The 16,024-nt window shown below is 43.7% G+C and overlaps 1 protein-coding gene across 1 annotated transcript; it reads left to right on the forward strand.

Moving 5' to 3' along the window:
- Nucleotides 1–868: 868 nt before the first annotated feature.
- On the forward strand, nucleotides 869–13,489 carry gpnmb (glycoprotein (transmembrane) nmb; the record flags this gene model as incomplete). Its single annotated transcript, XM_080442662.1, has 13 exons — nucleotides 869–938; nucleotides 1,771–1,833; nucleotides 2,569–2,661; nucleotides 2,976–3,137; nucleotides 4,141–4,317; nucleotides 4,882–5,043; nucleotides 5,879–6,202; nucleotides 6,588–6,647; nucleotides 7,471–7,692; nucleotides 8,183–8,294; nucleotides 9,699–9,919; nucleotides 12,802–12,895; nucleotides 13,336–13,489. The coding sequence occupies 13 exons, from the start codon at nucleotides 869–871 to the stop codon at nucleotides 13,487–13,489; spliced, it is 1,914 nt and encodes a 637-aa protein (XP_080298788.1).
- Nucleotides 13,490–16,024: the final 2,535 nt, after the last annotated feature.

Here is a 16,024-nt window from a genome sequence, read left to right on the forward strand (position 1 = left end):
GTGTAAAGTAACTAAGTACATTTACTCAAGTACTGTACTTAAGTAAAATGTTGAGGTATTTTTTAGCCTACTTTAGTGGAGTATTTTCAATTTTCAGTAGGCCTACTTTTACTTCTACTCCACTAGCAAATATTGTACTTTTATACACTACAATTATTTGACAACTTAAGTTATAGTTACTTTGTAGATTTTGATTATTATTACAAAACATACATTACCCACTTCAGCCCTATGTATAGGGCCATTTGAAAATAGAGATCTACAAGCTCACAATGCCTCATGATGAAATGGGACATTCTGCACAATGAGTATACTTTCTACTTTTGGTAGGTCTACTTTAAGTACATTTTGATACCAATACTTTTGTACTTTTACTCAAGTAAATTTTGAATTCCGGACTTTTACTTGTAGTATTTCTTAATTGCAGTAAAATGTGAGTAGGCTACTTTTTCCACCATCCCATTAGGACATCGCAATTAGGCTATAAGTCACATGACTTATTTCCACCGAAAAATACTTAACCCTAAACCCAGACATTTCTTGTTCAAGGCGTTTGAGACAAAAAGGGCTAAAAAGCTGCGACATGGACAGGACAGTGAATTCCACTGTCCATGTGGATACCTTTAGTAGAGGCTAATGAGGGATGAGTTGCATCTAGTTAGAAACATCACATGCTCATGCGCGCCGCGGCCACGCGATTAGATTATGGATGTGAGGGGAGTTCTTGGTGAGGTGGTCCACGGACCACGGGGATAGATCATTGCACACAAGTCTGTCTGGTGGGGACAGCGTGAAGAGAAACTTCTTTTCAATCTTTAAAAGGAAAGAAATATATATAAAATTAGCATCGGCATCCTGAACGACTGAAATGGGATGTTTACAGTATGTTTTTGTGCTGGCATGCACATATTTCGTTTATCAAGCTGATGGTGTGAAAAGTAAGTATATAGCCTTCTTATTTTTTTCTAAATGATTGATTATGATATCGGCATTTTACACTTCGGCCTAATAGCCCTACTAGCTGAATGAAGAAATGTATTTCTATTCAACCAGGCCTATAGATGCTGAGTAACAAGTCATTGTTTAAATTCTAAAATGAAATGAAATATTGTATTATATTATATTTTGGTCATATGTTTGGATATGGCAACGTTTATGAACACAGAGCTCATAAAAATAAGTTGCACAATTTTTTCATCTCACTTTTAATCCTCCTAATATTGGCCTGCCTTATAATAGCCGTTTATGCAGGCGCGTGTCCGCGCGCCTGTCGCACCAGTCAGAGTCCCATGAGCTTCATTAGGGCGCGTGCACTGGGTGACGGTAGGATCTGTTGGTTTAACGTCGAAAACAAGACGCGCTTCATCTGAAAATAGCTTTTCAAACAATAACTTCAATTCATTTTCGATAGCAATTTTGTATCGAATGAGGGAAATGTTATTTTGGTGAGGTTTTGTTTGTCTAGTGTTTTTATAGACCTATAATCATGTTCTAAAAGTGTGTCGTTGTTTCCTTTCTTTCTGGACTTTAATCTCAATAATCCTGTATTAAAATACATATTTTCTGATTGTGCTAATTAATATTAATTAAAGTCTGAAATTCAACATATTTTCCCCATTTCCCCCCTTAATTTTGCTGGATGGGATAGCTGTGGAAGGGTCCATGCATCAGTTGCATGGTGATTCCCTTGAGCATCACTTGCCAAGTCTATCTATTCTGTTGCTCCACTTTCTAACCCAATACCTCTGTTTTCTTTTTCTCTCACTGCAGCATACAGGGACATGTTCCCTCACAAGCACCCCTTGCCCGGGAAGTTTCCATATCCCATGCCACCGCTCCCACCATTCCCAGGGTGGGACCCTGACAAGATCCCAATGCCGTTCGGGAAGTCTCCATATCCCATCCCGCCACTCCCACCGATCCCAGGGTGGGACCCTGAACACCCTGACAAGTGGGACCCTAAAAAACCCGACAAGATCTCAATGGCGGTCGAGAAGTCTCCATATCCCATTCCCCCACTCCCACCGATCCCAGGGTGGGACCCTGAACACCCTGACAAGTGGGACCCTAAAAAACCCGACAAGATGTCAGTGGCGGTCGGGAAGTCTCCATATCCCATTCCCCCACTCCCACCGATCCCAGGGTGGGACCCTGAACACCCTGACAAGTGGGACCCTAAAAAACCCGACAAGATCTCAATGGCGGTCGAGAAGTCTCCATATCCCATTCCCCCACTCCCACCGATCCCAGGGTGGGACCCTGAACACCCTGACAAGTGGGACCCTAAAAAACCCGACAAAATGTCAGTGGCGGTCGGGAAGTCTCCATATCCCATCCCCCCACTCCCACCGATCCCAGGGTGGGACCCTGAACACCCTGACAAGTGGGACCCTAAAAAACCAGACAAGATCTCAATGCCAGTCGGGAAGTCTCCATATCCCATCCCCCCACTCCCACCGTTCCCAGGGTGGGACCCTGAACACCCTGACAAATGGGACCCAAAGCCTAAACACCCTGACAAGCTCAAGAAGTTTCCCTTTCCCATCCCATTTATCCCACCGTTCCCAGGGTGGTTCCCTGACACTAATCCCTGGGATGACACCCTTTACCCACCATTTCCATTCGTCCCAAAGCCAAAAGACCTGGGAGACCACAGAAAAGGTAGTATGGCTTAGTCACTTCTACTTCTTCCTGGTTCACTTGTTCTCCTCCTCCTCTGTCTCCGCCTCCCTTTCTTTTAATGATAAAAATAGGATTTGTATTCATATTTCTATTAATTTATATAGCTTATTTTCTACACAATCAGCATTAGTACAAAGCAAGTAACGAAGATAACAAACAGAGAAAAGAAAGCAGAACTCCATGTAGAAGAATACATACATGAATAAATAAAATAAAAGGTGACTCACAATTATGTAATTATATAATGTAATACATTTTTTAAAATAAAAGTTGTACCTATTTTCTTCTCTCAGGTAAACCTAAAATTCGTCTCACAAGTGACAGCCCAGCGATCAACGGCTCAAAAATCTCCTTCACTGCCAAGCTTGAGTATCCTCCATGTACGAAGGAGGACGCCAACGGTGATCTGGTGTGGGATGATCACTGTCCTGACGGTACGGAGCTGGAGGCCTCAGGTGCTTCCCAAAGGCTGTGGCGCATGTACAGCACCACGCCACACCACAACGCGCCATGCAGCATCACGCCACACCACACCACCACACGCCATGCAGCACCACGCCGCGCCACAACACAACATGCCATGCAGCGCCGCGCCACACAACGAGCCATGCAGCACTACGCCACGTGCCACACCACAACGTGCCATGCAGCACCACGCCACACCACAACACAACATGCCATGCAGCACCACGCCACAATATGCCATGCAGCACCACGCCACGGGACAACGCGTCATGTAGCGCCACACCACACCACACCACGCCACACTACAACGCGCCATGCAGCGCCACGCCACACTACAACGCACCATGCAGCACCACGCCACCCCACACCACACTGCACCACATCACGCCACGCTGCCCCACACTACATCATGCAATGCAGCTCCTCACAACACAACACCTCACAAGTTACACAACATACAAAGCCATGCCACACCATGCCATGCAACACCTTACAATGCCACACCACACCATGCCATAGAACGCAACACCTCACTATGCCCCACCACATCACACCCGCCAGTGGCTCAGGAGGTAGAGCCACTATTTACACACCTCGCAGCACAACACAACGCCTTCACTAAGAGTGTAAAAATGGATTTGTGTGTGTGTGTGTTGGGATTTACTCTGTAAGCACTTGACCTTGAAGCACACCACAACATTCCAGAGTGCACCTTGAGCTTATCTTTTGATCTTGATTATACCGTGTAGACAAATAACTACACAACCCCCACCTTTCCTGTCTTTTAAGGAAGAAGGTACATTAAAGCAGGGGCTTGTTCTGTATTAGCAGGTCTATTCTGTAGGTCTGTCTGTCTGTATCAGACATTGTTAAGGGCCCCAGAATTACTTGTCTCCTAAAACGAAAAAAGGTTTGATATGCATTCTGTTACTCTTTTATCTTGTTTATCTTTTTGGGTACCATCTTGTTACTTTACCACTCCACTCTGACCAGCCAATGGACAGGTGCACTCTGGGTATGTGTTCAACACGACCAGTAACTGGCTGGATGACTATGGCTTTGGCGAATGTAAAGACCTGAAGAGATGCAACGTGTTCCCCGACGGGAAGCCCTTCCCTCAGAGCAATGACTGGCGACGCAAGGGTTACGTCTATGTATGGCACACCATGGGTAAGAGAGAACACGCACACACACACGCGCGAGGGATGGGACGATATTGAAAATTACACGTCACGATTATTATTAAAAATAAATGATAATAATCACGATAATCACAATATGCAGATCTGCACGCCAACATGTCATGCACAGTCATTTAGCCCTTCACTGGCATACACAACGGGTCCATTTGGTTTATTTTTTGCGCTCCCAGAGTTAAATGAACACTTAATGGAAAATGGATGGATGGAAACTTAAATAATCATACACTATCCCCTCGCCCCCTCTCTCCATGGCTAACCCTGTAAACCTGAAATTGTAACCATGCTGTTGCCTGGGCTATCAGTAACTGTTTTATGATACGAGTTGCCACACCATATAACTGAATTTATTATTTTGAAAAAAATATTTTAACTGTCTTCTTATACACTGTCATGTAAATATTACTTGATGTTACTGTTGCTATGTAATGTAATTATTTTGTGTGTGGACCCCAGGAAGAGCAGCTGCTGCTGCTGTTGCTGTAGTAGCTAATGGGGATCCACATAAACAATAAACCCTGTCTCCTCCTCCCAGGTCAGTACTATGAGACTTGTGACGGATCGTCCTCCAGCATCACCCTCCCAACCGGGGTCATGCCCCTGGGGTCAGAGGTCATGGAGGTCATGGTCTACAGGAAAAAAGAGCGCAGAAAGTACACCCCCCTCTCCACCGACAGCCATGTCTTCTTTGTCACAGGTGGAGAAGTGCCCACACGCACCGCCCACACACACACACACACAGATCACACTGTTCGAATAGGCCTTACAGTAATATCCTGGCTGCACATGACACACCTGTTCCAAATGATCGAGTGAGGCACGCAAAGCAGTGATTCTCAACCGGTGATACGGTTGATACGGTTGATACCCCTCCCCCCCCCACCAACAAATTGGCAAAACACTAAGATTTTAATGATGATTAAAAAAAAGTAATGGTATTGTTTGTTTACAACTTTGAAATGAATGGGGTTTCATTGTGATACCGGTAAATATGAACTTAATGTTAGTTCCACTGATCCAAGCCGGAACACACATGGAAATGCATGCGGCCCATCCATCTGACCACGGCTGAACGTGTTCAGTGGTCAGATGGGGGGGGGGCCGCAAACACTTTGGGGATTTTCAAATGGGCCCTGATCCAGAAAAGGTTGAGAACCACTGAGGTAGAGCAGGGGTTCCCAAATGTAAATAGAAATGTTGTGTTTTCCTGGAACCCAAGTGCAGAAAAAAGTTATTAGGAATGAAGCACTAAAGCCCTATTTTTTTTTTGGATAATAGCCAATCTACTAGCTCGCATCGCATCATGAGGCATTGTGAGCTTGTAGATCTGCTATTGTTGCTATTTTTTTACATCTTTTGAACATTTCGGAAATATTATTTTTTTAAAGGGAAAAATAAAACAGGATAGTTTGGGTCACAATCCTGTGTTTGGGAAACACAAATACAGACAGACAAATACACATGAACAAAAACAGACAGTAAGTAAATAAATGACTCATACTCCCACCCTGTGCTCTCCGACCACCCGCCAGACAAGATCCCGCTTTCAGTCAACGTCTCCCAGAAGGCGGCGGCAAACTTTTCGGATAAAGTGTACCTGCGCGGCGAAGAGGTGGTCTTCAACGTGCAGGTGCACGACCCCAGCGAATACCTGAAGACGGCAGCCTGCGTCAACTACATCTGGGACTTCCGGGACGGCAATCAGCTGGTGACGCACAGCAAGGTGGCGACGCACGGCTACAGCACGCTGGGCACCGTCGAAGTCAAGCTGACCGTGGAGGCGGCGTTTAAAATCGAGTGCCCGCCCCCCTCCGCCACTCCCACACCCCGCCCCGCCACACCCCGGCCTCCGACAGGTACAGTGGTGGACAAAGTACTCAAACCCCAGTAGTATCTAAGTATAGATACTGCTGGTGGTCAAACATTACCCAAGTAACAAGTGGAAGTCGCTCTGTCAAATCTGTGCTTGAGTTAAAGTACTGGAGTACTTGCTTTAAAAAATACTGAAGAATCTAAATGTGCATGCTTTTGTAAATGCTTAAGTAGCCTATTCAAAAGTACAAAGCACATTTTCTACTGTACAGGATTCAAGTGAATGTTCCTTGTAACTGTTCACCACTGAACAGGTTTAAACGCACGCACGCACGCGCGCACGCACACACACACACACACACACACACACACACACGGTGGTATAGTATTGTCTTACTTTCAAGTGTTTCAATTGATCTTTCTCTCCAGCTGCCCCCACACCTCCCCCCGGTACCCACGCTATCACTAGTAAAATGGAAACCACTCAGGGTGAGGGAGATTACATCTTTGTATGTGTGTGTGTGTGTGTGTGTGTGTGTGTGTGTGTGTGTGTGTGTGTGTGTGTGTGTGTGATTTTGTTCAAGTGTTAAATAGCTCTATATTCTGATAGTAATCATTGAGTGTTTGTTCAGTAACAGCGGTCGCCCCATCTCTTCAGCTCTTTAGTGAACAGAAAATACAGGTTGGGAAGGCATTTCATCCAATCAGAGAGAGACCTCATATGGGTTACTGGATAAAAACGTAAAATGGGAAGAGATTAAATTAGCAGATAAAATTGGAATTAGGACAATATACAAATGTAAGCTAATAAATTAGTTCTCTTTCCTGATAAGATGAAATTGGTGACCCACCTGAAAATATATTTTCTTAAAGAGTTGGAGAGATGGGGAGACCCCTGTTACTGAACAAACACTCTATAGCAGTGATTACTATCAGAAGATAGAGCTTTTATAGAGCTTTTTAACAAAAACTATTTGCTTTAACCAAACAATATCACTTACACTACCTTTAAGCACCAATACCTTGGCTAATAACCACGTAAACCCCATATGGTTGAGCGGAGTCCCTCAGGGCTCTATGCTTGTGTATTTTCTGTTTTCTGTTATTGTGGGGAAAGCTTTCGCTGAAAATAGCCGATCGACAAGCTCACAGTCACAACGCGTCGCAGTGCGAGGCGTTGTGAGCTTGTCGATCTGCCATTTTCTGCGAAAGCTTTCCCCACACAATACGGATGCTGGGGTTTGAGTGGTTAAACAATAAACACACACTCAGCTTCTGAGCCCATAAACCTGTGACTCCTCCCTCCTGCCAGCCCCGCCTACCACCACCAAGCCCCGGCCCCGCCCCTCCACCGTTCCTGCGACAACGGGAGTCCCCACCACCGAGCCCCTCCCCGACACGGTGGCCGACGTGACCCCGGGGTTCCGCCCGACCCCCCCGGCTGCCCTGCTCCGAAGCCGCCGCCTGGCTGACGGCGGCAGCGAGTGTTTCCGCTACCTCTATGGTTACTTTTCGGGCAACATCACCATTATTGGTAGGTTGTGTGGCTGAGGGTGGCTCAGAATGCAGGAAACGCTGTGCGGCAGTAACCTTGTTTTCAGGAAATGGAAGAGGGAAAAAAAACTGTTCCAATGGATCCAGTGTACAGTAGTTATTATTTAGTCACAGGAGCTTGTTAATACTTTTCATTGGGTAATGTTTATAAAACCCACACAGACTTAACCACTTTCACTTTCAAAAAATGTCAAAAGCAGCAAAAAATAGCACATACCGTACGCATTGTGAGCCTGTACTGTAGATTGGCTATTGTTGCTACTTTTGCACGACACTGTCATACAATGAAGTAGGGCATTAATGTAACATGGAGATACAAGGTTTCTGCCCAACAGTGACCATATACAGATGTTACTTGTAGAGCCTACAGGTGTAGCCTTTCCAATGGCAGATGAAATGCTACAAGATCTTTTGTAATGTAATACAGTTATTAAAAAGACGATATTGTTCTTTAACTGTGCCCTCCACAGAGCCCAAGCATTCTTCCACATTCTTCAGCCACCCAACCAATAGGATATTGGACGTTTCTGCTGCCAAAGTCACCAATACTGACGTCAGCTTCCTGGTCAAATGCCTGGGCAGGTGAGCAAGGCTGAGCTTGGATCAGTAAACTGTGTCTTTACCTACCTACCTACCTACCTACCTACCTACCTCGTGTGTTTATAAATGCTTTTACTCAGGAAGTAGCCAGTGGCCGAGAGACAGCGAAATCTGCCACCGACTCAGATCATAAAAAACTTTTAATTACAAGAATCCATTGATTACTGACAGAGTTCTGCCTTAGTGAAATGTCAACTCCTCTCCATGGCTGTTTGAAAATAGCCGATCTACAAGCTCACCATTTAAAACATATTATGAGTGACACCTTAGAGGGGGGGGGGGCGCACGTGGGGGGGGGGTCACGGGGGGGACGCGCACATGGGGGGGGGGGGGGATTGTGTTAACTACGGGAACAGAGGACTGCACAAAAGGCCACGGTGAGCTTACCATTAGAGACGTTGGTCAGGCGCAATATGCGTCGACCTGCCCAACTTGGTCATGGCTTGGCTGACTTGGTCGTGAAGTGGCCGACGTGGTCGTGGCGTGCCCGACCTGGTCGTGACGTAACAGACCTGGTCGTGGCGTACCCGACCTGGCCGTGGCGCACGACGCAGCGTCGCGGGGCGCGACTAAGGAAACGACTAGCGACTAAGGAACCGACTATCACGACCTAGGCGACTTCAGTCACAACCTGAGTCGAGTCGGTGGCGGATTTCGCCTTTCCTGCAGTGGCCAGTAAAACATTTTCAAGGACCTTTTTCAAGGTCCTTTGTCAAGGACCTCCATATTGATATGTATTTGGCACCCCCATCTGAAAATATTTTCTGCCAAGGACCACCATAAAAGATTTGTGTTGTTACAATTTTTCAAGATTTTTCTAAATGTTTCGAAAAGAGCAGATCTTCCAAATAGCTTGTAGATCAGCTATTTACCAATATACAGTAAGTAAGCCTTACCAAGCCATGTGGCGCATAGGGCAGGAGCCTATCTCCTGTTTCTGTAGTGTGTGGAAGCTTGATGTACATTCCTGGACATACAACGCTAGTATGGTTCAAGTTCAAGGTTCACAGGGACTTCTCAATCCAACCGTTGAGTGCCAAGCAGGGAGGCATGGGGTCTCATTTTTATAGTCTCTCATATAATAGGTTTGACTCGGCCGGGGAAGCGAACCCCGACCACCCAATCTTAGGGCGGACACTCTAACCACAAGGTCACTGAACTGGTCTATCTTCAAATATCGCAAGTATAAAATAGGGATGAGCTGTTCCTCACTTTCCTGGGGATCCCTCACACACTCAAGGTCCCCGGGCTCCCACTTTAGAGAACCACTGAGTTTAAGCCATCAATTAATCTGCTGCAATGTCCCACAACATCCAGGCTTTGAATCCATCCGAGAGCCCCTATTCTCTATCCATCGTTTCTCTGTCTCCCCACCCCTGCCTCCAGAAACCCCACCTCCGTCTGCACCATCGTGTCGGACGCCGCTTGCAGGACGGTTCGCAGTGTTGTGTGCAATGACGTGCCGCCGTCGGACAGCTGTGAGGTGCGTCTGCAAAGGACGTTCCAGGAGCCGGGAACCTACTGCGTCAACATCACCCTGGTGGACCCTGGCAGCATGGCTTTGGCCACCACCACTGTCACCATCAGCAAGACGCAGGACACACCTGGTCTGTCACATGCACCCACACACACACACACACACACACACACACACACACGTGCACGTAGTTCTCCTGCTGGTGTTCCCTTAAAGACAGAACAACATATTATTTTAAATGCTGTAATTTCAACTTATGTGAAGAAGTAAAAAACTGTACCAATGTTATAATTTGATATTTGCAGCTGCTTGTCCGCACCACTGTCTCCCACACATACAGTGAGATACCCGCACACTGCCACGTTCAAGAGAATATTTATTGATGCAACAACGACGTTTCGGTCGTGTAGACCTTCCTCAGGTTTCTTTTTATATTTAACTGTAGAAAGGCTTCAAGAGCATTGCAAATATATGCGCTATTGAATTGTAGACATTTACAATAACAAAAAAACTACAAAAGACAATATGTATAACAAGAAGCTTCCTTGAGTCATTATTGTGATGTCCATGATGCTACCTGTACAGTCTTCTTTTCAGAACCTTTCTAATTTGAAGTCATTTCCATTTCCAAAAGCAAAAGGATACTGATGTCTAGATATTCTGTAGTATTTAAATATCTGAAGTGCCCTACCTTTAATTAATGTGTGTTCTCAGAGAGTATGTCGCCCTTTGTGGCATCTTATTTTGGTGATCTATTATCTGTCTGAAACAGATGTAATTCTTCCTGTATAATCTATTTCAGTGTCGGACATTTTTGTATGTTGTATATTTAATTAGATAATTTGAATAGTTTAATAAAATAGCAGAAATAGCAAACACAGATCACCCAACTTTTGTTTTGGTGAAATTAATAAATATGTTTTCTCTTTTTAGATTATATAATATTCATGTACAAATTGATCTCTACAGAGGCAGTAAATACCACAAGAAACATCTTGTCCATGTAATAAGCTCCTGATATGACCACAGGAATAGAAAAATAAACAAGTTTGACAAGTAAGGGAGAATATAACAGTGTACCTCCCATAAAACCAAGAAATATAAAAATAGATACACGAGACAAGAACAAACATCAAAAACGTTTGGGTGTACTGCTATGTTTATCCTCTTTAGAAGTGTCTGTGTATGCAATAAATGACATAAGGACGGTAAAGGCAGGCATAATGTACATGTGCATTCATATGATGAAATACACTATAGTACAAGTATTCTGTGTTAGGTCATTCAAAAAAGATAAGTCATTTTATAGACAAATCAACTGACAAATCTTATTTCAAGTTTCCAACTGTCTGCTGAGTAGAAAATCACTGTCCCTCTGATTAGGAAGAAGAAATGTCTATAGCAGATGTTTGAAGATTTTCATTAGAGGATATAGCATCTTCCTTTTTCTGCCTCTTTTTTGGAGGTAGAAGCCGTTGTTTCCTTCTTTCACTTTCTGACCTCTATTCGTCAGCTCCCTCTCCACACTTTGATTTCCTGGGAGGTTTTCTGCACAAGCTTGGTGGAAACTGTGAACAGGAGAACCAGACTGGGACAAGACCATTGTCTGTCTGCCGCCAGCCATTGTCCTCCAGTGTGGGATCATCTATAATCTTGCTTCAGAAATTTTTCCAGATGTATGCTAATAATAAGTTAGACCTCTTCAAATGATCCTGCGAGCTGTTTGTCAGAAAGAAGACCCAAACATTATATGACCCTCTGTTGATGGAGCGATATAGCAATCCGTGGAGGACAGTGAGGCTGGCCCACTGTGAGTAGTACTCCTTTATCCAAAGGTGCCAATGAAGATCACTCAGGGTGCTGTCCAGCTTCGATCCAACTCTGGGTTCGATCATTCCTCTAGGCGCTGACAGCACCGACACTAGAACTTCTCACCGGGTCGTCGGGACAGCCAATTGGCATTGCCATGGCCACGGCCTGATCGATGGTGCCCCTTGAAATCAAACCCGTGCAGTGTTAAAAGCCCCTGGTCAGCTGTTATTTAGACTTTTTGAAAGTCCACATTGGTACCAGCCGGTAGGGGAATGTTGGACTTTCCTCTGTCTTTCCGGCATCACTTGTAAGTAACTGGTAGAGAGAGACTGGAGACACCCGTCTGCTATTCTCTACTTTTATCCTCTCCATCTGGCATTGTCTTCGAAGACAGGCCGGACAAATTTTAGTTCCAGAGTATTTAGACACCATTTGAACCTGGACATGGTAGACGCCCATTGGCACCAAGCATCAGCACTGTCTGGGACCCCTAGCGTTACTAGTGGTTCCAGGTCAGGACGGTGGTGGCCGTAGAACTCGGGGGTCCGCAGTGTGATTCCTAATGCTGAATTGTCGTTGCGGTAGGCTGCTCTTGCTGGAGCTCTTGGGCTGAACTGGCACCTTCTGGCCAGTAGGAGAGGCCGCAACTTCGGTGGCATCCAGTCAGTGCCCTCAATCTATGATGTTCTTATAAAGAAGAGTGCATAGATTAGTAATAAAAGTAGATTTACCAAATTTGCATACATTATCTGCAATATCCCATCTAAAAACCTTATGTTGTTTGTGTGCCCTAAAGGCATTCCTGAATCCAGCCAAATTATCAACCAACTGATCGGATTGTGATCATATGCATGATATAAAAAAATCCCAAGCAGAAATGGCTTCTACACAAAAACTTTATAAATTAAAAAAGGTTTGGCAGTGACGATTGTCAGATTGTTCCGTCGCCCTGCCTATTACTTTCTTAACTTGCTCATCTACTCTGTGACCTCATGACACAAGTCAGCTCTTGAAAGTATAAATTTACATTCAATGTGCAGGTGATATCTATACTTCTGTACATTCACACCATGACCTACAAACCTAGAGTTTTGTACTACAAATTGAAACTCTTATCAATACAAGTTTTGGTAACAGTCAATAACCCTACATAGAGGACACATTGATCGATGCTTTCCCTGTTTCTCTGTCTCTCCGCAGCTTCCAAGTCTTCTGTTCGTACTCCTGAGGTGGTTCTCACCTCCACCGTTATCCTAGCAGCAGTCTTTGCCTTCATTGCCTTCCTGGTCTACAAGTGAGTAGTCTTCATTTTCATGTGCAACTCACATCTACAGCAGTGGTTCTCAAACCTTTCAATTTCAAGGACCCCACAACTCTGTATACAATTGGAACCAAATGGACCCGTAAAGGTCGATTTGTATACTCTCAGAGTTAGACTTTTAATGAGGGTCCATTTAGACCCCCGTCAAGGAACCGAGGGTTCCTGGACCCAACTTTGAGAAGAACTGACAGTATTCTAAGAAAGGGAGTGGCACGCACACATATGGCAGTAGGCTACATGTCGCAGACAAACACAAGCTGCATTTCTTCACTGATCTAACTTTTTGTCTCCTAACTTTCATCTTCTAACCTATGTCCGATTTCTTCTGTATTCTAACCACCTCTGTCCTCAACCCCTCTCCACTCACACCTGGCCTGCTCTCTACCCATTCCCTGACTCCTCTCTTTCCACAGGCGCTACAAAGTCTATCGCCCCGTGCGCAGATCATTGGTGGAGGACGCTGCCATCCATGTTGGGGGCGGAGGACGCATGGGACGGCTGAGAGACACGCTCTTCCCGACCAGCGAGGAGAGTCGTCACCTCCTGACTCGCTCGCGCCCTCTGTAGGCTCAGTGACAGCTAGAGCTTTACTCCCTTGGCATGGTAGAAATATAATATTTAGGGCCATGCGAGAAATAAGTGACAACTATGCAAATAATTAAAAGTTTGAGTTACAAAATGGCACGAGCCACATTTTAATGTCTGTCGAGAAATATTAAATACTACTAATTACTTTACTGGCGATTAATGTTGTTGGTTTGGCACAGTGTATGATACAGCAAATGATTTATGCATGGGTAGTGTGTAATTAGCAAGTGGATTGGTGTAAGAAGCTGCAAGTCTCCTCTTGCCTTTGGGTGAAGCGGTTGCATCCTCTTCAGTATAAAATAGGAATGATAGGAATTAAATGATTAAAAAAATATTAATATTCTTTTGAATGTGTTCATGTGCTAACGGAAAATGAAATGAATCTGAATGGGTTAAATATGCTAGGCTCAGAGCATGGTGTGACCAGATTGATCTGAAAGAACATCTGAAGCTGGACATTTGACATGGAAGGATTCTAATAAAAGTTGTGAACCAACTGCTCTGTGTCTGACAAAGGCATACAGCATGCAATTCCCGACCCTGGATCTCGGTATGAAAAAAGCTGTACCATGTGGTGGAAGCAGTACTCCGATTTTGTTTTAACTTAAGGGATATTTCACTTTAAAAAAGTTTAGGTCATTTTATAGTCTAGTTAGGCTTTTTTTGTCGTCTCCCCGACAAGTTTTTACGTTGCTTGATGCGGTATTTAGATATTTGATATTCATTTAAAATTTTTATAACATTTGATAAAATAAATGAAAAAACACGGCCCCCTCACGTATTAGGAGGGCAGGATGAGTCACCAGAGAAAAGGACGGGTGTTTTTGATGAATCTAACATGTTAAAAATGAGTTTGAAGTTACAATGGGTTTGTATAGGAAGGGGGCATGTCTGATAAAATCAATATCAAAACTCTAAATACTGAATCAAGCAACTTAAAAACTGTCTGGGGGGCTCACAAAAGCCCAAAATTGTTTTGAAAGTGAAATATCCCTTTAAGTACAAGTGTCTTTACACAATGTAGAAATACTGTTGGAAGTAAAACAAAAGTATTGGCATGAAATTATACTTGTTGGAAACACTGGTATGATTGTCTCCTGTAATAGCTGATGTTTTTATGATATAGGGGTGTTCTTTCTGTATGTATAGTGTTTTATGTTATGAGTCTACACAAATAAAGTTGATTGATAGCTACTTACAGTAACCAACATAAGTAGTCATTAGGTGGGTCTGATTCCAATTAATATAGGCAATTCCAATTAACTATATTTATTCACAAAACAAAATTGCTCACAGATCACGAGTCATGTGATGAGCTGGTAGATTGGCCATTTTCTGCAAATGTTCGCCTGCAACGACATGCCCAGAATAGGGTTCATGTGGTTAATGTACAGTATATTTTGCATTAATAATCCAAGTCTGCAATGTAACTAAAGCTGTCAAAAACTGTAGTAGAGTTAAAGTAGCTTACAATATTTGCCCAAGATGTAGAGTAGAAGTATCCAACAATTGAAATGCTCAAAGTAAAGTTTGACATTGTACCCAAATACAGTTAGTAAGTACAATACTTAAGTAAATGTACCAGTTTCCACCACCGACTCGGTTCCCACCTACCTGGAGTAACCAAAAATGTTATAGCCATGTTCGCATGAGATTTTTGGACTGTCCAGACCATATCAAATTCAGTATAGTCGCATAGGATGTAGCAATTTGAGGTTATTGAATGGGCTGGGACTGGCCTTTTGATCAGTTATGAGATGCACTAGGCAGAGAATACTAAGTAATCAATATAGTTACATTGGATGAGAGATCACCATGACGTTAACCACTGATGCCTTCACCTCCAAATAGAACACACAAGAACCCAAAACTCACATTTGAGTGAAAATGACATTAAAAACAAAAATATACAAAAATCCCAGGACACATGAGAGTCCATTTCATTTTTTTTCTTTCATTTATTCAGAGGCATTTGACAAGTGGAGCTGTGTGAAAGGGGTGAAGGGGCACAAGCATGGTCACAGAGGAGGGGGGATATCATGCTGAAATCTGACCACTTTTCAAAAAAAGAAAAAAAGAAAAAAACTCTGAGACCCAGTCCCTCGAATCTGTTCCATACCAACTGATGTTCCACGATACACAGCCAAGAAATGCTAACAGAACAAATGGCTACCAAATCAGCAGATGAATGTAGCATCTGTGAGAAGACATTAAAAAGGTTAAGGAAAAATAAATGAGTTGACTTTGTGTCCTATAGTCGTACATGCCAGAAACAAGGTAGGCCCTTTTTTTTTTTACTGTATTTTTTTTTTATCCTTCCATCTATTGAATGCAAAATCAAACAGGTGATTTGACCTTTTCACAAAAAAAAACCCAAGCAAGAAAAAAGCCACACCACCAAAAAATTAAAAGCAGAAAGAAAATAAAAGCATCATGTTTGAGGATTTTAATCAATTAAGCTACAAGAGTATATATATATACGCTGGCAAAGGAAATATTTCTGATCACTTTTGA

This window comes from Gymnoscopelus braueri, assembly GCF_963280865.1.
Source record: "Gymnoscopelus braueri genome assembly, chromosome: 11".
NCBI classification, from domain to species: domain Eukaryota; kingdom Metazoa; phylum Chordata; class Actinopteri; order Myctophiformes; family Myctophidae; genus Gymnoscopelus; species Gymnoscopelus braueri.